At 38.8% G+C, this 21,316-nt stretch overlaps 1 protein-coding gene across 1 annotated transcript in view; it reads right to left on the bottom strand.

The window, feature by feature from the left end:
• PGM5 (phosphoglucomutase 5) overlaps positions 1-21,316 on the bottom strand; it is a 234,500-nt gene that overhangs the window by 88,154 nt on the left and 125,030 nt on the right. The window contains exon 7 of the mRNA XM_055135630.1: positions 5,261-5,376. Coding sequence (XP_054991605.1) covers positions 5,261-5,376 — 116 coding nt within the window. The remainder of the gene's footprint in view (positions 1-5,260; positions 5,377-21,316) is intronic.

Genomic DNA, 21,316 nt, shown 5'->3' with positions numbered 1-21,316 from the left:
ACTTCCGTTGTCTAAAGGTCTAAAGTATAGATGTCCCACGGGCAGTTTCATTTCAACCTCAGTTTGAATAGTCATCCTTGAAGGTCTCTTTTATTCCCAAGAAAGCAAAGATAGTGGCTATCCCATGCCTACTGGGAGTGATGCTGCTAGGCACTAAATGGGCTTGGTAAGAGGAGAATGTTGTCCAGATTGAGATTGATCCTGAGCTCCAATATAACCCAACACATTGTCATTATAGCCATTTCGAGTAACTCTACTACAATATGGTTAAGCATAACAAACAGGACTTAGTCTCAGGAATTCAAGTATGCTTTTTATCAGTAAATCAATCATGATATTACAAAACAAACTCAACAATTGAGGAGGAAATAAAACTGGATTAGCATATCACTAAACTGTGAAAGAGTACTGATAAATCCAGCAGCACTTTCTAACATGATCTGAAGTCAATGAAAATAGGGAAAAAATATGGAAAACTGACAAATATTTGAGCAAATAAAAGAGAGCAACATCAAAACAGATGGAAAAATACTGGATTCATTTCTATGAAAATCATGAGCTATTAGTTTTTATTATGTTAAATGCACTATTGAATTCAATAGGTAAGAAGATAAAATACTAACAAAATGTCTTGATTATAGACCACATTATTGTTTACTTTAAAAATCCCAAGAGGGTGTAAAAGCATTAGAAAATGAAGTGTTATAATTTTTAAAATTTATTTATTTTTTAAATTTTAGTGAATCACCATGAGATAGTTACAAGCTTTCATGTTTGGATTACAATCACACAATGATCAAACACCCATCCCTCCACCAGTGCACATTCCCCACCACCAATTAATAGTAGAATGTGAGAATCTTTTGCCTGGTGCCTGACGTCTTCACCAGGGCCCCTCTGAGTGGGGCGGATTGAGTTTCCTTCCTTGCCCCAGCAGCCGGCAGCCGAAGACCTCCGGATCTCAGCCACAGCCATGCTCAAGACCCCACTCCACATGTTCGAATGAGCCTCACACATGAAGGAACCGGCAGAGAAACCCAGGTGTGCAGGACCTGGGACTGAGATCTCCAAACCTGCTCTGATTGGGACTGGGCCTCCTCCACCAAGACCCCCCATTTTCCGGTAGCTTGGCAGACACACCAACAAACTGCCTCTGGTGCCATGTAATCCTATCAATGGCCAAGATCCAGAGACTATGAAGACCTCTTATAGGCTAGTTCTCCCTCTCAGAGAACCTGGCAAGGTACCGAGAGCATCCTGCCCCCACGGCAGAACCTGGCAAGTTCTCTGTGGCATATTCGATATGCCAAATACAGTAACAATGATGGGTCCCATTCCCCTTACCCTGAAAGAACCTCCAAGGAGGCACCACTGGGAAGAATGAGTAAAGAGAGGCTGCTAAAATCTCAGGGCTAGGACAAATGGAGACGTTACTGATGCCCACTCGAGCAAATCAATGATCAGCGGGGTGTCAGTGATACAGTGATACAGTGAATAGTAGAATGTGCTAAGGTGCTTGCAAACCAGAGAAATGTTCTATGTGGCAGAATTTTCTTTTTATCTAACAAACTAAAAAGGAATGAGAATTATAATATTCAAATAAAAGCTATTAGAATTTCCATAGACACATAGCCCAGTGTTTTTAGTGAACAGTTTAGAAAACAAAATGGCAAAAGAATGATAGATGAAGATTAATAGAGAGTTAAATGGCATATCAGCAAGTAACAATGTAAGATCTTTTGAACTCTATTTACACTGACAGTGATCATTTGTTTTATTAACAGATTGCTTTGGGGTTCCACTTATCCATTTGTTAAGATAAGGACATTTGTAGAAAAATACTATTTCCATCCTAGCAATAAGAAAAGAAAATCTACCAATGAATAACTCATTATAAAGAAATAATAAAGAAAATAAAGTGAATCCCAGTGATTGAGGCCACTCTAGGAGAAACAGCATAAAAACCTTAGTGTTTCTAGCATCTCACCTCTGTCAAAACATGAGATAAAAAGCTAGTTCCAGACAGGTGAGTAAGGGGAGGTTACATAAGAGTATCAAACACTCATAAAGGCTAAGTATAGACAATCCTATTTCTTGAAGTCCAAGATCCACAGATACACTTTCTTGGTCTCAGGTTTCCATTGGAGTCTCACAATAAAGCGTAGGAACGGGGGCTAAAGTGACAGTATAGTGAAAAGGCACTTGCCTTGCATGCAGCCAAACTGGGTTCTATCCCTAGCACCCTATATTCTCTGAGCACCCTATATTCTCTGAGTACAGAACCAGAAGCAAGCCCAGAATATTGCCAGAAGCATCCTCTCCCCACAAAAAGTAAGAAGAAAGGAATATTAGTGGTGCTGGCTTTAGGAAATAAAGGGCCACCATTGGAAAATATACATAAGTGAGCTGCAAATTTTCTCATCATAAACTTTCTCAGACCAACATCCAATGCTATTGAAAGATGGGTAGAAGTGAAAAGCACTTTGCCCCTAGATAAAGGATTAAAAACTATCCACAGGCCCAGACTCTTCTACTAAGCTGAGATCTGCAATCACTGGAGAAGGATCAAACGCATGGCGAAAGGGCGCTGTGTGCTGTCCCAAACAAGCAGTAATGCAGAAAGTTGAGAATGAATCAGAAGTAGTAAAAAAATCTCTCTAGCAGCTCATCCTCACTTTTGGCACAAAGAAAAAGTAAACCATTTCTGGAGGAATTTGGAACTTTTGGTACACTAAAGGTGATAACAGAAACAATAAAATCCAAACCCGATTTAACTCTTGACTAGATACACTCAAAGTCACATGCTGATGAACAGCTTGATAGAGGAGGAGTGTCTGTTATTTGTGCACACACTATCTAGCATTCAATTTTATAAAAATGAGATGTACCAAAAGAATGAAAAACAAACCACTATTTCATCCAGAGATAATCAACTGAAACAGACAGAGATTAACTAGATATCAGAACAAACAGAAAGGAAATTAAAAATGACAATATTTTTGATAAGTAATTGAGATTATCAGAAAACATTAACAATGTACATAAATAGAAAGGTAATTTCATCATAGAGATGAAAGCTATTAAAAAGAGGAATGCTATAAATAGAAATCACAAGATCAAAGATGAATAACTCCTTCACTAGGCTCTAAAGCCAATTTAACACAGTCAAAGAAAAAATTGTGACTAAAGGCACGCCAATAGAGATAATTTCTACTTAAATACCTAAAGGAAAATAGTGAACGAGGTAGGGCATGTAAGAGCTTGAGACTGTATGTGGTCATAAAACATCGAATATATGTGTAATTGGAGTCCTAGATAAAGGGATAGAGAAGATAAAAAGAAATATTTGAAAGGATAATAACCTGGAACTTTATAAAATTAATGAAACACAACAAAATAATTAATTCAAGAATCCCAGAGAACCAAGGAGGAATAGTTTAAAAATATAAATACCTAGACATATTATAATTGAACTATTGAAAACAAAGGATAAAAAATTGCACTGATGGCAGACACAGGTTAAGTTGGGAGAAATTTGTATATAGAGGAATAGGAATAGGAATCACAGTCCAATTTCTCTGATGAAGACATGAGGTTGGCTAGCAGACATTTTCAAAAGTGCTTATTACTATTAGTTAACAGAGAATTGAAATCATAATAACAATAAGAAATCAACTCACACCAGTGAGAATGCTACATATCAGAAAGGTCAGAAATAACTAGTGTTAGAGAGGATATAAGGTATAAAATGAACTTTGGGGGCTGGAGCAAAAAGACAGCAGGTGAAGTGCTTGCCTTGAATGTGGACGACCTGGGTCCAATCCTTAGCATCCCTTATGGTTCCCTAAGAAATTTCAGGAATAATCTCTGAGAGCAGTGCCTAAGCACTGCTGAGTATAACTCAAAAACTTTAAAAGAAAAGGAATCCTTATTTATGTAACCCAGTGTCATTTCTTGGCACCTATGCCACGAATACAAAAAAAATAAATTGAAACTTTTTTCAGAGATATTTCATTGTAGTACGTAGCACAATCAAACAATATTAAAATAATCCAAATATTCAACAACAGATGAATGGATAAAGAATCTGTGGTATTGAGAACAGATGACTGGTTAATGAAACTTTGGTACATCTACACAATAGAATAATATGCAGCTGTTAAAAGAGATGAAGTCATGAAATTTGCTTGTAAGTGGATGGACATGGAAAGTATCATGTTAAGTGAAATGAGTCAGAAAGAGAGGTACAGAAATAGAAGGACTGCACTAATTTGTGGAATAGAAAGTACCAGAATGTGATATTTACACCCAGGGACAATAGACACAAGGGTCAGGAAGATTGCCCCATAATTGGAAGCCTGTCTCATGAGCTGGGGGAGAAGGCAGCTGGGATAGAGAAGGGATCACTAAGACAATGATGGCAGGAGGGATCTTTTGGGATGGGAGACATGTGCTGAAAGTAGATAAAGGATCAAATGTGAAAACTTTATAACTGTTGTAACTCTCACAGTGATTCAATTAAATAAATAAATAAATAAATAAAAATGAAGTTGTGGTATATATACACAATGGAATACTATATGGTAATAAAAAATAAAATCATGCTACAAATTTGCTATAAATTGGATGAAACTGGAGGGTATCATGTTAAGCCAGAGGGAGAAGGAAAATACCAAATGATCTCACACATCTGTGATTGATGATGAGTAAAACTAGGGTGATGGACTCGTGAGAATGGAATATGACATTCTTTCTATCCATTTGTTTTTAAAACATTTCCCATAATAAAATATTTAATTATTTTATAGAAATAAAATAATTATTTTATAGAAATAAAATGCTTCCAAAGAAGAAACTGGTAGAGGGCAGAGGAATAGACCTCTATTCAATCCGCAGGCTCACATGGACCCTCAAGCAAGCATTACCAGGTATGACCTTAGAGGTATCAAGTGCTACTGTGTGACCTGCTAATCCCTAGAACTATAGGGCCCAAGTAACTCTGCACCCAGGTCCTTGCATTGAACTGCAGGTCCAGTTTGCTGAGAGTTTCCAGGAGAGGGCCTCAGGTCTCCTATGCACTATGTAGCCCCTCCCACTTAGAAAGAAATGGGTAGAAGTGGCATGTGTATCATAGCCCACATCCCACTAAGCATCTACGACCATTTTTGCCTCTAATTTTCACTTGGTCCTTGACTCAAAACAGGCTCACAGGTCTTAGAGTTCTGCATTCCCTCTCTCTAGTAGTAGTAGCCCAACCTACCAGTGCCAAAGCTCTCTTCTCCACACAGAGAACATCGCCCTGAGTCCATCAGATTTGAGAAGAATCTCCATCCAGCTGGGGTCTCATATACAGGGACCTTCATTAATTTGGCCACTCTAAAAAATAAAATTTGAGGCAACCATCAATTTATAGTCTTTGTTTTCTCATCACAGAATAAATCATGAAACTTGATTATTAATTCCATAACTATATTTCAAAACATTCTGAACAATTTTGACAGTTTCTAAGACATTGCCATAGGTTTAAAAAAAAGATAAATAACCTTTCCTAATAGTTCCTAAATTTGCTTTCCTAATAATGTAGAAAATAATATTAAGTTAATGTAAAGAATATTTTCATATTTTCCATCTATATATTTTCCTGTATACTTGTATTAAGATCCCATTTTGGGGACTCCATGGATCTAAATTAATATGGCCGCTCAATATAAATACTTTGGAATCTTGTTTGACAGTATCTTAAAAATAAATGTAATATAGCCTATGGACAACCAATTCAACTTTTAGAAATTATTAATGACACTACATGTAGATAATGGTGTGAAGAATTTAACCTTGTCCACATGCAAGTAACTAAAAGGAAAAAAATGGCCTCCGCTGCAAGGCTTGAATCTTCGAATGTTCAAAGTGCAATAGATGGTTGAAGAGCCTGTAACAGAGTCTTGGTGAAGAAATGCACATAGGACAAAGGTCACCGTATAATGATTTTTTCCTTAAGGTTTGGTTTGTGGTCATCTAGAGGAAAAAATATTCAGAAATTCTGATGCAGAAACATGAACCACTCTCTTACCATGAACCCAAATATAGTTAATAGGTTCAAGAATTGAAAACTTTATTCTCTTTTGACATTACTCAGGAAAAAAGGCAACTTTTAGATCTTTTGGTGTTACATAAATATGTTTATTTTCTCTTTTATTCAGTGATCTGAAGATGTTCAAACATAATTAGAATCATGAAACAAGTCCCCTCTAAATTGCAGTACAAAGATAAATTTTGAGAACCATTAATTTCATGGTCAGAAGCTCAAAGAAGGAGAAACAAATGACACTGAAGCTTCCCAAGGGCAGTAGATGAAAAAGCCTGTGTCAAAATTAATTTAGCAAATATAAATACATGTGATTATCAAGTAGAATGTACAAAGTAGAATGGGGCAAAGGTAAGGGTAAGAGAAAGGGTGTGAGGATGGATATTATCAAGTAAAACATTCTTGGTTCAAAGTCAAATTGGCAGGTCTTCCGGGAAGGGAAAGGATTTCCCCAGCTCCCACCCTTTGTAATTAATCACTGCTAAGAGGTCATCAGGCTGAAGACTGAGGTGGATTTTAAAGGACCGGACAGTTTTATGACTATGAGCCACAGTTGCAGTAATGCAAGCTAAGATAACAATATGGGTAATTAAATTCCGAGATCCTGAGCATGAGCCGATTGTGTTTCAGGGTCAAAAAGGAATTCCCCTTCTTCCTCCCTCTCTTGAACTTGGGATCCATCCCAAACACAGCATTCAGCTGATAAGTCTAGCTAGAATCATTTTTGGCAGGAAACCCTGGACTTCCCTGAGATTTTTTTGGTACGAAAGCTCAAAATGAAACTTCTCATGCTGAGGGTCTGTACCCCTCTCCTTGACTTCTACCAGCATGTATTGGAGAAAAACATAAAAATCCATTTCCTAGGAAATAACAGACTATGAAGGAAAAGAAAGAAAATTAATCTGTGCCATCAATTTTGTGAAAGTGGGAATGAGCCCTTAATAGAAAAATAAAATTCAATTTTTAAAATTCTAGATTATTAGATGTAACCTCCCCCAAGTAGATTTTACAATATCAAAAAATGTAGTATTGGGTTGCAAATAGTCAGGTCACCAGTCCTGTTCCTTCTCGAGAACACACAGCTGGACCACGCTTGCTAATTCCTCTTCATTTAGCAATGATTACATTTCAGGGTTCCACCTAAGAGAATATGAGTGGAAATGATGTCTACCTTTGTCAGATTTGGCCATAACAAACTCCCTATCCTCCGTGTTCTTTCTCCTTTTGCTACCTTGACATAGACAAGCCCAGAAATCTTCAGACGAGTCAGAGTGATATAGTACACTGGGTAGAGCACTTGCCTTGCACATGACCAACCTGACCTCGAATCCCCAACACCACATGTGGTCCTGAAAGTCTGCCAGGTGTAATCTCTGAGTGCAGAGCTAGGAGTTAGCTCTGAGCACCACTGTACATGGTCCACAGACAAAAATAATGTCCTAGAAGTGACGTTTTGATGATGGAAGATACACAGGCAGAAGAATTCAGATCTCTGAATCACTGTTTGAAACCGAGTCAACTGTCTATCAGAATACCTGTCCTTAAGTTTTGATGATTGAGAAATTATCCTTACTGTGTTTAAGACATTATATAGTTCTATAGTAAGGACTCTGTTATTGTAGTTTCATTCTTTCCTCATAATCACAATTAATGCAAAGTACCCCTTCCTGGCAGACTTCCATTTGCTTGATGCGGAACTTTCTAGTCACATTGTCGGTGCATACGCTTTCCCTCCACACAGATACCACCACCACCAGTGCGTTAGACTTTCCCTACAGGCTTATCTTTATATCACTTTAATGTTCAGGATATTATAGCACCTTGTCAAATTTGTACTCAGTACACACCATCTGATTTCAGCTGACCAATATCCATTAAGGAGTATTGTTGATGAAATATTTCTACTTTATGATCTTTTCTCCTTGTAGGTTTCTAACTATATAAATCAGTCTTTTTTGCATGTTTTATTGAAATTAGTCATTTTCAGCAAAGGGAATTTCTCCAAGTATTAATCAGTAGGATTATCAGGATAACACAAAGGCATTTCTTGGAAATAAAAGAACTTTTCGAATTGGAGCAGTAACTTAATAAGTGTCAAAGGCTGAGGAGAAGAAGAACATGTTATTTCTAATTTTCCATTCTGCTAAATTGTACCCTCATATGATCAAGCAAGTTGATAATTTCAAAAGGGAACTAAAAGTGCCCTGAAGAGGGATTGGCAAATCATGCTTAGTCTCCCAAATCCAGCATAGAGTATGCTTATAGTAGGCATTCAACAATATATTGTAAGAATTATACAATGCTATATCTTTGTGTAAGATAATATTCTACAAGAGCATCAATGGTTATTAATGAGCCTCCTTTTTTCAATTCCTCTCCTGCAAGAGAATAATCAATTGCACATGCAACAACCCATTATATCAAATGGAAGTACTTTTGGAATACTACATCAAGAAAATGGCAATATCTAGAAAGGTACAGGTCTTTCTTCCTTTGATTTATCTTCAGATATCCATTTCCTTAAAATTTAATGGTACTCAAGGTTTTTTTCTACATGCTGAACCCCCGTTGCCCTGTTGAGAGGTCTTCATCTGTATAGATTAGGAAGACATTTATATCCCATAATCCAAGAAAGAATTAAATATATTTTTTATTGTAAATCAATCTTAAAAAGCAACCTTTAAAAATGAGGGTAAAGTCATAAAAAGACAGTTTATAAGATGCAAGGCTTGCATAGCATGTAAAAAGATGGTTTACAGCATTGGAGACCAGGGACAAGCAAATTAAAGTAATAATTTGTGGGTCCTGAGAGATAGCTCCGGGGTCAAGGTACATGTGCTGCTTGTGGTTGATGCTGTTTTGATCCCTAATAACCCTGAGAGCTTTTGAGTACCACCTAGGTGTCTCTGACTCCAGAGACCACCAGGATTGCCAGGATGACTTTGTGAACAAGTTTTGAGCTATGTGGGAGCTGTGTCTTTCTTTACATATAATTTTTCAATTAAAGGGTTCTGGGTTTGTTTGTTTGTTTGTTGTTTTTGTTTTTGCTTTTTGAGGGGTTTTTTTTGGTCTGTTTGTTGTGGTGTTTTGTTTTATTTCATTTTATTTTGTTTTCCCGATACCAGTGATTAAGGCCAGAGTCTCAGACAAGCAAGACAGATGATTTGCCATAAGCAATATCCTGGAACCTAAATGGTTTTGTGTTGAATAACACTGGATTGTCCTTGCTCCTCCTGGAGGGAGCTGAGGTTTATTGAGTTACTCCCACACAGCATCCAATTCCATCAAGCACTAGTAATCCTATATTGCTTTTCTTTTTCCTTTATGTCATTTGCATGGTTTAGCGATGTCCTTTTTTCTATAGACCCAGGAAAACAGTTCAAGCTATGCTTTTGTTGGACACGGAGTGGGGCAGGAGCAACTCCATCATGCCTGGTTCCTGCTTCACCTCTTGTTTTACTTAAACTTTTTTGTTTTTCTTAAAACCCTGCTTCTCCCCACGTTGGCCATCTATGAGGGGAGGACATTTGGGCTGAAAACTCTGCCTTGGCAAATAGTTTCATAACCGCTGTCTACTGTCTATAGAAGTTACCCAGACACAAGCAGGGAGAGCAGCAGCCAGAATGTCCTGAAAACATGTCTAGATCACCTATCTGTAACTGCTTGTTTGTACTACTTGAAATTGTGTTTTCTTCTGAAACATGAAACTTGCATGATGTTTTTGTTAAAATTCATAAGTGCAGGCCATGATGTAAGCAGATGTGAGTATTAACTATAAAACTTGCGGCTTCTCCCTTGTTCGGGGTCTTGTTGGGCCTGTGTGCCTAGAAGCTTGACTGGCTTAATAAACTCCACTTGTGTATTACATTACTGGCTGAACTCTTTGTGCGGGCTTGGAGAGGGAGAAATTATTGACACTGGACCCTAACATTTTGCAACACTTTGTAACATGGAAGGTAGTTGACTCCAAAATAATATTTACTCCTGGGCATCCATATTTACTTGACGTAAACCTCAGTTGCTCTTAGTTCCTAGCACTCCAAAAGCAGGATCCCGATGAAGGGACTGTATGGACCCAAAGCAAGATGTAAGTTACTCTGGCATCAAAAGGAGACAAGCTAAGAGCCATAAGCATAATAAGTTAAGAGCATGGTCGTGGACAAATTCTGTCATAACCCTCCCAAAAAGTAACTGACTACGAACCCTGCTGGGATTAGAAAAGACTAACCTGGCCTGCGGACTGTGGTCTGGAATATATAGCGAGATGTCCCCAGGAAAAGCCAACTTAAAGCCAAGCTTAATATATTTCTTACTGGGTTCATACAAAATGACTAGAAATATTATAAGAGGTAAATTGACTATGATTGTTAAATGGATTACTAGCTTAGAGAAGGATAAAGCAATAGACTCTAGACGGAATCCCGCCCTCGAGCGGATCTTCTAGTAATCTAGAGTGCTAAACCATCAGATGAGATTTTGTCCTTGAATTAATCTCCTAGAACTTCCCCTGAAGGAGTGGCCTTACCTCTATTTGCTGTTATGACAATGTTCAACCCCACCTATGTGTACCCCACTCTTCATGATTTCTATATAACTCTGCTGCAAGGGGAAAGCGGGGACTAGAAAGAGGATGACTATGAGGACTAGGAGGACTATGTGGAGGATGATGAAGATGAAGATAAGGGAACTATGCTGACTGGGACTACGACCAAAATCATGACTACGATTGTGCAGTAAGGGAGAGATTGAACTACACTGGGAGGAGAGAGAAATAAACCACTACCCACCAGCCTGGGGCCCTGTTTCTCCATTCCCCTAGTCCTTCATCTGTCTATTGCCGTGGGTTGGCCAGGGGAACAGTTCTCGGCCAGCGAACACATGCATCCCGCATGTGTGCCCATACTTTTTTTTGGAAACTCACAGTTTTGTTTAATTTGATTTGGTTTGATGGAGAGCAAAGGTCAGGCACAGCACACCTAAGTGATGCTCAGGTCTTACTCTGGGACCTGTGCTCAGAGATATCCTTGGCCTTGCTCAGTGAATCATATGTGGAGCTGGGGAATGAACCTATGTTGGTCACACACAAGGAAAGTTTTTTAACCTCCATACTATCTCTCCAGCCCTTATTCTGTTTTTAAAGAACCCCCCCATAGTATTAATGGCTAAGTACATGTTTATATTTGTCTTTTTACAGAATTTCAAGAGGGGTTGAAGGGAAACCACCAAAGATGGAGTTTAATAGCATTCTGGACATGCTGGTTAATGTTTAGCAGACATTTAACAAAATGTCCTTTATCCTTCAACATTTTCCTATTGATGAGTTTACTCCCAGATCCCTTTGTTGGTGTCTGGCACAAATCCCTTGGTTAGCACTGGGTGGAGCTGCTCTGAGGTAAAAGGTTATACATGCTTGCATTTTAGAAAGCATTTCTAGGGAAGCCATCTCAACTCAATCCATGAATTAGGCAGAGTTCAGCTAGGCCTACTTTGATAATACCACTCAAATGTTACCATTAAACTCATTTGGGGGATGGAGCAATTCATACTTTCAGGTTAAAGAACATAAAACATAAGTTTGTCAGGAAAAGGTGATCAGGAAAGATTTTTAACCATAAACATCAACAGAGAGCTGCTTATTCTTGGGAACACTATGATTATCTCAGCCTGGTCTAAACCTCACACCCACAACACCTTCCATCAAGTATTAATCGGCATGTTGTATGGATCAAATTAGATCCCATTACAGAGAGACAATGTTTCTGGTTGATCTTGGCATTAGCTCTTTCACTTAGCCCCCAAAGATTAGACGTGTCATTTAAAGAATATTCAAAATAAAAATAAAATAAAAACTACATATCTCATGCTCCCTCTAAAATTGTTTAAATTTTAATCAATTGCAAAACAAAGTCGAATCCAAATCCAACTTTGCATTACTTAGAAGCTTCTGCACTTTTATTTTAGTTAGGCATAGTGTGGGAAAAAATAGGAGCCTTCCCAATTAGATTTTGTTTGACTGGGCAATATAAGTCACTTTTAAGAAACTGACCAAAGAGGAAATTCCAAGAGAAAACCATGCAATGTTGAAACAGTAACAGATTCACTATTACTGGATGGGCTCAAGCCTGTTCAAAGGCCCTAGGAGCCACTCCTGGTAATACTCAGCCTGAATGCGTGAGGGTTCAATGCTGCAACATAGAACTGTGGCACTGCTCAAGCCCTGTGGCACCAAGACTTAGGGGGCTGTGCAGTGCCAGGGTTCAAGGTCAGGTTCATGCATCTGTAAGGCATGTGCCTCTGACCCCTAAGTTATCTCCCTGAACCCAGGCTCATTCTTTTAGACTAGTGAAAAATCTGGAACCTTCTGTCTGAGAATTAACTAGCATCCCTGTTTACAATCTTGTTGTTTAACTTTCAATGTAAACCGTTTCTGGTTTTAATCATTTTCAAAGAAAAAAGCTGTTTAAGAGGTAAAGTAGCAAATGATAAATCTCAGGCCTGCTAAATAAGCTAAAGACTGTTCAACTCTCAGCTGTTCTTCAGACTTCAAAGAGAATTGCCCCTGATGAGCAAAATCATAAAGTTTTAACTTAAAAATATTGGTTTAAAGCTTTAGTTATATAGGCTCCTTATTAAAATTTTTTAACAATAGAAAAAAAACTTACTCTTAAAGATTTTTTCCTTCTTTCTTTTTCATATAATATTCTAATACCCTTCTCTTCACCCATATACATTTCCCACTACCAAATCTTATAGATTTTAACTGCATGAATTTACTCCGGGAAACAAAATAGAGTAAAACTGATGAGACACTTCTACACCAGGGGTGAAAACAGCTCACTAAGCAAAGCTGTTTCTGCTTCTTAATACTTTTTACTGCCTTTCTTTTCTGAGTTCAATTTGAATCATTTTTTTGTATTTTGATAAAGCAATATATTTATCCAATGTCATTAAATAAGAAGAAAGGGATACATGAACACTGAAAATCAGATATATATATATATATTAACTATCAAGGGATACTCATTCTAAAGGAAGAATTAAACCCACAGACAAAACTCATATTGTACAACACTGCATCACTGTTCCATGAGTAATACCTTTAAGTAGAGATAATTTATTATTTTCCCTACCTTATTATGGTGTTTCAATTGAATTGGGTTTCAGGAGCCATGTTTGTACCCAGAACTCTATCAGCTTAATTTTTTTTCAGCTTAATTTTGACCCCAAAATCATTCATTTTAAGCTTTTCAGTCTAATGTTTGAAGTGTGTTGCACTCTCTCCTGTGAGTAGGCTGATATAAGACTCTGGGGAGGGATGAGAAGAAAAGGAAAAAGAATGCTGCACAAGTTGGATCTAAATATGTGAAAAATAGTGCTCTATTTAATCACATTAAAAAATAGTAAACTTTTCTGTTTTTCAAAGGCAACAACAAGGGAGTTAACTGCCAGACAAGTATATTTTATTTTTTTTGTAGAGAATACTTTATTAGTTTCTGTAATCAAACCCACGTAGATAAGTATATTTTAAATGCACAAAAATGAAGGATTATTAGCAAACCAAAACAAAGTAGGTTATTTAGTAATATGGAAAATCAAGTGACTCAAGTAATTGGTAAAAAAGGAAGATTAATTTACCAATATAAAAAATTCAGTGATTAGGAATGAAAATTAAAACAGCCAAATTTATTGTAACATCTATCACATAAAAATGTTAGAATCTCTGGGGAAAGGGCAACTCAGAGAAGGGTTCACCAACTATAATGTAGTCGAAGGCCATTCGGGAGAAGGGAGTTGCAGGCTGAATGAGGGCTAGAGACTGAGCACAGTGGCCACTCAACACCTTTATTGCAAACCACAACAGCTAATTAGAGAGAACAGAAGGGAATGCCCTGCCACAGTGGCAGGGTGGGGTGGGGGGAGATGGGATTGGGGAGGGTGGGAGAGATGCTGGGTTTACTGGTGGTGGAGTATGGGCACTGGTGAAGGGATGGGTTCCCGAACTTTGTATGAGGGAAGCATAAGCACAAATGTGTATAAATCCATAACTGTACCCTCATGGTGATTCATTAATTAAAAATAAATAAATTTATTATAAAAAAGCAAATAAAATAAAATGTTAGAATCTAATAATGCCAAGAATTGATAAAAGTGTTTTGGGAAAAAAATCCAAACACTGATATCATTTTACATCATTACACTTTTTGAAGAATAATTCGTGAATTTCTGGTAGAACTTATGATGGTTCCAGAACCCAGCAATTCTCCCCTATAGTAACTATCCTAGAGACATGTGGACATTGTTCAGGGCTGTTTATTAAAGTGCCATTTATAAGAGGAAAACGGCAAATCAGAAACAGTCTAATTGTTCATTAGGAGGCTAGAAAGGCTTATTTATTTATACTGGGCAAAATAACAGCCATGATTCAGGGGTGCAAAGCATAGTATTACACACACACACATACACACACGCACGCATGCATGCACGCATGTACACACACATGTACGTGCACACACACATGCACACACGCATGCACATGTGCACAATTTATATTCATCTCTCACAATATTACCTTAGAGATCCCTTTTAACAATATTGCCTTATATCCATGCTATTTCAGTTATTGTGTCTATCAAACTAGTCCAAACTGAAAATCTCATGGTACATTATTTCTGCTCTCTTTTAACATATCTCAGACATTTGCACCCAAAAGATTAATAAGATTAAATGACTAAATAAAGAGGTACAATACCCTCTGGTTCAGAGAAACAACCCAAGCCTGTAAATGTAATCAGAGCTTTAGAGACACACAGAACATTGGAAGAGCTCCATGTCCCATGGCCAGGCCTCTGAAAGCAGAAGGTAAGTTCATAAATACAAAAGTAGCCAGCATTTATTAATTATTAATCAAGAATTTCCAAAATTCTTAGTGGTTTCTTGTGTGGACAGAACTCAAAGCTTTGTAATTTAGTTTTCATTAAAAGATGATGATCATATTCTTAGAATGTGTGCATGTCCCATCCCTTTTATTTTGCTGACACGTGCACCAATATCACATAGAAGAATCCATTCCACCGGAAGCTTCTGAGCACTGGAGAACTCTGGCATGTGGCCTAATGGATGACCTCAAGTTGCTTTTTTTTCCTGGAAAGTCAGATCAAGTGACCAGGCAACTGTCTCCAAGTTGGCTCCTTGAGAATACACTTTCATGGGGGTTGGGATGGGGAGTATAAGCAGCCACCTTACTTCAAGGTACTGAACTTAGGATGCACTTCCTCTCCCAGGATTTTTATTCACTACTCCAGATTGGGTTTTATTTACTGATGGGCACAAGAAAAGTTCATGCCATATCAATTCTACTCTAATATCAATCTGTCTTTTAAAAAGCTTTCTATCTATGGGGATGGAGCAATAGTACACCAAGTAGTGTGCTTGCCTTGTGTGCGTCTGACCCAGGTTCAATCTCCATCACCCTATATAGTACCCTGAGCCCACCAGGAGTGATCCTTGAGTATAGAGCCAGGAATACATCCAGAGCAGAGCCAGCTGTGGCCCTCTAAAAATCTTTCAACATACTAAAACATAGTTAGGAGGAAAGAAAGTTTCTTTTATCTGGGGAAAAACGATTTAGGATGCAAGGTAAAGATAAGTGGACATGAGAGAGGACAGATATATCCTGCTTCTAGAATCAAATCCAAATGCATTCACACACATAAATAAAGTTTAAATTTGGCAACCTAAGTCCCCAGCTGCCTCCGCTACCTCCTGGATATGTGACTTTAGCCAACTGACTCAACCCCAATAAGGCCAGCGCTTTCATCTGCAAAATGGAAACCAGTTACTCAGAGCAGACTAACTAGGAATTATGCCTACAATGCCCTGAACATCCAGCAACAGCTCTAAGCATTGCTACCTCTCTAGGCTGCAGCTTCTCACTTCACTGACTATTGTCTACCAGATGCACATATTGTCTACCATGCCTTTGCACATGTTGTTCACTTAGGTTGGGAAACTTTCTATTAGTAAAGACTCCCAGCAAGAAGCAATGGTATCCTCAAATTGAGTAGCTATAGAAAGTCTTATTAGACAGTGAGAAGGAAAATGAAGTGTACAGGACTTTACCTTAAGGCAAGAGCATCAGGGCTGCCATGATCTCATCCCTGATTCATTCTTTCATTCCCACCTAGAGCTGGGGGGTTGAGGGGAGAGGAGGTTGCCTGGCTGAAGCTATGGCCTTCAAGGAAAAAGGCACATCATTAGCTTATGGGAACCCAATGAGGACAAAAACAAATTATCAAAGGCATTCTCTTCTATTTGATACTGCAACTCCTCGCCCCCCCTCGCCGCACACACACCCTTAGAATCCAAATCAAACTGAAAAATGGAGGAGTGAGCCAATGCATACATTCCAGAGAGATCAACCTGTGGGAATGATGAGGGGCAGGAAGGAGAAGGGTTCTTGAAAGGAAACAAAGGATCCAAGCTATCCACCACTGCTAGTCTCTCCAGTTTTATCCTATTTCCTCTTCATGCTATGGCTGCAGCCCACACTGATCACACAGTCAGAACAAGGTAATGCAGTAAATGTTGGGATAGTTTTCTTCTCCCATACACGCATCTCTGGAGATCAAGGACTATGAGGAATTCTGTCAAGACATTTGTCAATTCCATGTTCTAACAGCATCATGAGTCTGTGAGAATACAGATTCTTCTTCCACAAGTATAACGTGTGGCATAGGGCCTCCAAACGGCAGTGAGAGCAAGGACCTGATACCATTCAAAGCTTAAGATGAGGTGAGTGTGGGCACATTTCCAAATGTATTTCATTCAAAGGATGGACTGAAACTTCCATTTGTTTATTTGCCAAGTTCTGTGTCATAATCTTATTGTGGAAAAGGGAGGAATTAATGGTAAAACACTTGTAAGATTTCTTGAAACTAAATACTCACTCCATGGTATAAGGCAGGTAAAATATTTATTTTTCTGTTTACAAGGAACACCTTAAGGAGCTAATATTTTATTTAGTTCATATTGGTAAACACTGATTAGGGTGGACTGAGAAATTCAGAGAGTTGAGAACTAGATTCTTTATTGAACTCTTGCAGGAGTGTACTTCAAAGGACTCTATTGCCTTGCCCACTTTCAAAGAACAAGAAAGGAGTGTGTCTAATGCTCTTAAGTCTTATCAAGAATTCTCAGCAAGATGTCTTCTAAAGAGACCTGAAAGATGAGGATTTGGAGGGGCATCTCAGGGAAATGAGGACCTGGACTTTCAGAAGCTCTGAGCTCACAGTGAAAGCACCCCAGCTTCGGATCCACCCTTCTCTTAGTCTAGCAGGGATATCAGCAGAGAGCCTGGTGTCTGCATGAGTCATCCCTCTTCCTCTGAGAAGTTGGACCCGAGCATTCACCCCTGGGTGCTGGGGTAGAGGATTATGCAGAAAAGAGGTAGGAAAAGCAGCAGTTTGCATTCAGGGTGACCCCTGTGTAGCCAGCTGCAGTAGAGACAGACTCCACCAGGGCCAAGCTGTCTCTGGGGAAGAGTGGCGGACTAAAATAGGTCGGCAAGAATACAAAGTTCCTGAAGTTAATAGGAGAAGCAGTTTCTTTGGGGACAGAAGAAAGACACTCAACTGCCACATCGTCTTATCTCAGAGGTTGAAGCACAAAAATTAATTTTTGGATTTTTTTCCATGTGGTGATCCCTGCTGGGTCGAAGAGGGGATATGAGAGATGCTTTATTACACAGGAGGAAAGGCAAGGACAAGGGATAGAGGACATGATGGCTTTCTGAGAATTGAGAACTGTCAAGGGGCAGCTTCTGGTGGGAGAAGAACAATGAATGCTCTTCCAGTCAAACTCCCACATCCATGAAGGGGCAGCCGCAGTGATGGAGCAGAAGCACCATGTTTCTCCCTGTGCTCTCTTCAAGACCCAATTACCATCAGCTATGGATAAGCATGAGAAGGCAAGCAGCTCTCTAAGAAAACACACCTTCATACCTTCATGTCATTAACTAAAACACTTTCATACTAAACTTTTGAAGGAAAGGTGCCCCCAAAGGGAAGATTGGCCACTGGGAAATATGGTGCTCCCACAGAAGGCTCACCTGGGCAAGTGGATTCAGCAACTGTCCAGCAAGCTCATCAACATACAAGCTTCTTAAAAGCTGTTGGTTCTAAGTCTTCTTAGCACTTTCCTAGTGAATCAGGGTGTAGATGGCAATCCCCTCCCCGACAGATCCTTGCACCGGTCCCCCAGATGATCAATGCCTGGGAGTGGTCTCAAAGTCTTTCACAGTCTTTGAACTCTTGAAGACACAGCTTTGAACACGATGCTCTTTTCTTTGTTTTGTTTGTGCATTTGGGTTTTGTTTTTTGGGGTCACACCTGGAGATGCTCAGGGGTTACTCCTGGTTCTGACTCAGGAATTACTCCTGGCAATGCTTAGGGGACCATATGGAATGCTAGCAATCAAACTTAGGTTGGTGTCATGCAAAGTAAGTGACCTAATCAATCTACTGTGCCATCTCTCCAGCCACACTCCATTTCTTTAACTCAACCAAATGTGGAGGTTTGAGCGTGTGTAAAGGAAGCCCCACCCTATCATACCAAACACATTAAAATACATTCACATCTCATGTAAAAATTTAATTTTTGATCCAAAAGAATCTTGAAGGGATTTTTTTTATAATTTTGCATTTGGAATGATGAGGCTACAAGTCACTCATTTAATTAACTCTTGGCAACGATTTCTCATCAAACATGCACATTCAGGAATTCTTTACAAAATGAAAAACTATAGTCTACAAATCATTTTCAAGTGTTACAGTGACTTTTTGGATGTTAAATTTAACAATAAAATAACAGTATACTGCATTTTAAAAATACTATCCTGGCAGATTTCTCTATATATCACCATATAGAAAAAATATTATAGATCGTGTTTGTCTTTCTCCATCTCCTGGCTTTTTTCACTAAACATAATATCCTTTAGGTTTATCTATATTGCTGCAAAAAAGCAGGATTTTATCTCTTCTTTTCCTTTTGTATGAGAGAGAACAAAGAGATGAACTAAATCAAATGAAGACCAAATTTTGTACTCAGTCTAATTGGTTGATATCAGAAGGGAAAAGATGGGGATAAACTTGGAGAAAAGGGATAACTCTTTGGTAAGGTATAAAGCTGCACAGTGAACCTAATGTACTTATACATATAGTGATTTTCAATGCTATGCATGTGAACATATAAAATGTTACAAAACAATGGTCACTTCCACTTAAAAGAAAGCATAAGGGCCAGAGAGATAAGACAGAGATAAGGCATGTGCATGCAGATGACTCAGGTTCAATATCTGCCACCGCATGTAGTTTCCCAAATATCACCAGGAGTGATCCTTTTCTGTAGAGCCAGGGGTAAATCCTGAGTATAGCAGAATGTGTCTCCAAACCCAGAAAAAATAAATAGATACAAAATTACAATAGCATCTAGAAATAACGAGCATCAAGTCCTTTTTAAACTGACCATCACAAAGTCCTCTTTTAAAAACTGATTTTATTTAATCTCTTCAAAAGAAAGTAAAATTATACATTGAGACAAATCACTCTTTTTTAAAAACTGTAATGAACTATGCTGTTAAAAAAGTTCTTCACTTTGGACCATTGATTGCTTTCAGGTCTCCAGTCTTCAATCTATAAATAGAAAACACCTTGAGTGAGGTGCAGAAGAGAGCCCTGGGACAAGTGAGCATTAGTTTACATATGTGATATGACAATATGTGCATGTTCCTTTGAATTGGGTACAAGGTGGCAAGTGTCACTCTAGCCAAATCCCTTAGTTTTTTTCACAGTCAGGTTCCAGGAAGAATGACATTCTACACAACTATACACGTCCTTTCAAAAGGTCCTACGATCTTATTTCTGAACATTCCATCCTGGAGTTTCTCTCCAACAGCTCTCCTTTCCTCTGCCAATGTTGAGCGCAGCTAATTATGCCCATCTGGAGAAGCAGATACAGCACATGCATTCCCAGGACATTAACCTGGCACTAGGCTATAGACTGAGTTCTCTGAAAATCTTGAAGCAACGTGCCAAGTGTCAGAAAAAGAAATGATCCATCACTCATAACTGATCTTCTAGCTGAATGATGACAGTTGGGGATTTTCCCCCTTTATTAAAACAAACATGGATCTTCAATCCAAATGAAAGTAGCAAAGTGATTTCATATGCTAGAAACATTCACTAACATAAAATTTATGGTGTCCCTAGATAGTGTCCTAAAGGCCTGTGCGGGCACATAAGCCTGGACAAGTTTTCCTTCTCTTTTTGTCTTATTGGTGGGGCTTAATTATCCAGGTTTTCAGAAGAGGCAGTAGTCCCCACTCTTTGTTGATAATAACAATCATCTGGGGTACTTAATCACTTGTATCACTTGTATCACTTGTATCACTTGTCATCCCATTGCTCATGATTTGCCCAAGCAGGCGCCAGTAATGTCTCCATTCGTCCCTATCACGTGCTAGTGTAGCCCAATGGCATCTCTTCATTCCAGAAACACAAAGAGCCTCAAATCATTCATTCAGGGTCTTGACGAAGAAGTCTGACCAGCTCATAGGTGGACGGCCACTCGGTCTTTTGACATCCTGTGGAATCCAGTCAGTAACAGCTCTAGTCCAGCAGTTGCCTCTAAATCGCATTACATGTCCGGCCCATCTGATTTTCGACGCCTTGGCAAACAAGACAGTGTCCCTGATTCTTGATCATCGACGGAGGTCAGTACTCCAGATTCCTTCTCTCACTTGAGTGAAACATGATACTCTAAGCATAGCTCTTTTGATTCCTCTCTGGGATACTCAAATAGCGTTCTCATCCTGTTTTTGTAAGGCCCAGGTCTCTGAGTCATATGTTAGTGCAGGAAGAATGGTGGAGTCAAAAAGATGTGCCTGGAGCCAGAGGTTCTTCATACTCTTAACAACTTCTCCAACACTCTTGAAGGCATTCCACACCACTCTGTTCCTCCTGTGTAGTTCTGGCATCAAGTCGTTCGTCATGTTGAGTTATCGACCCAGGTACACATAACTGCTGCTCGTTCATTCCATTGAGGGCAAATGGAACATCAGGAACTAGTTCGTTTCTCATGAACATTGTCTTCATGAGAATCAGCTGAAGTCCAACATTTCCACACTCATGGTCAAAGTTGGCCAGCATTTGTGCCGCTTGGCTAATGTTTTTATTAG

The sequence above is a fragment of the Sorex araneus genome, chromosome 1, assembly GCF_027595985.1.
Source record: "Sorex araneus isolate mSorAra2 chromosome 1, mSorAra2.pri, whole genome shotgun sequence".
In the NCBI taxonomy this organism is placed as follows: Eukaryota; Metazoa; Chordata; class Mammalia; order Eulipotyphla; family Soricidae; genus Sorex; species Sorex araneus.
This window is presented reverse-complemented; position numbering and strand designations above follow the sequence as displayed.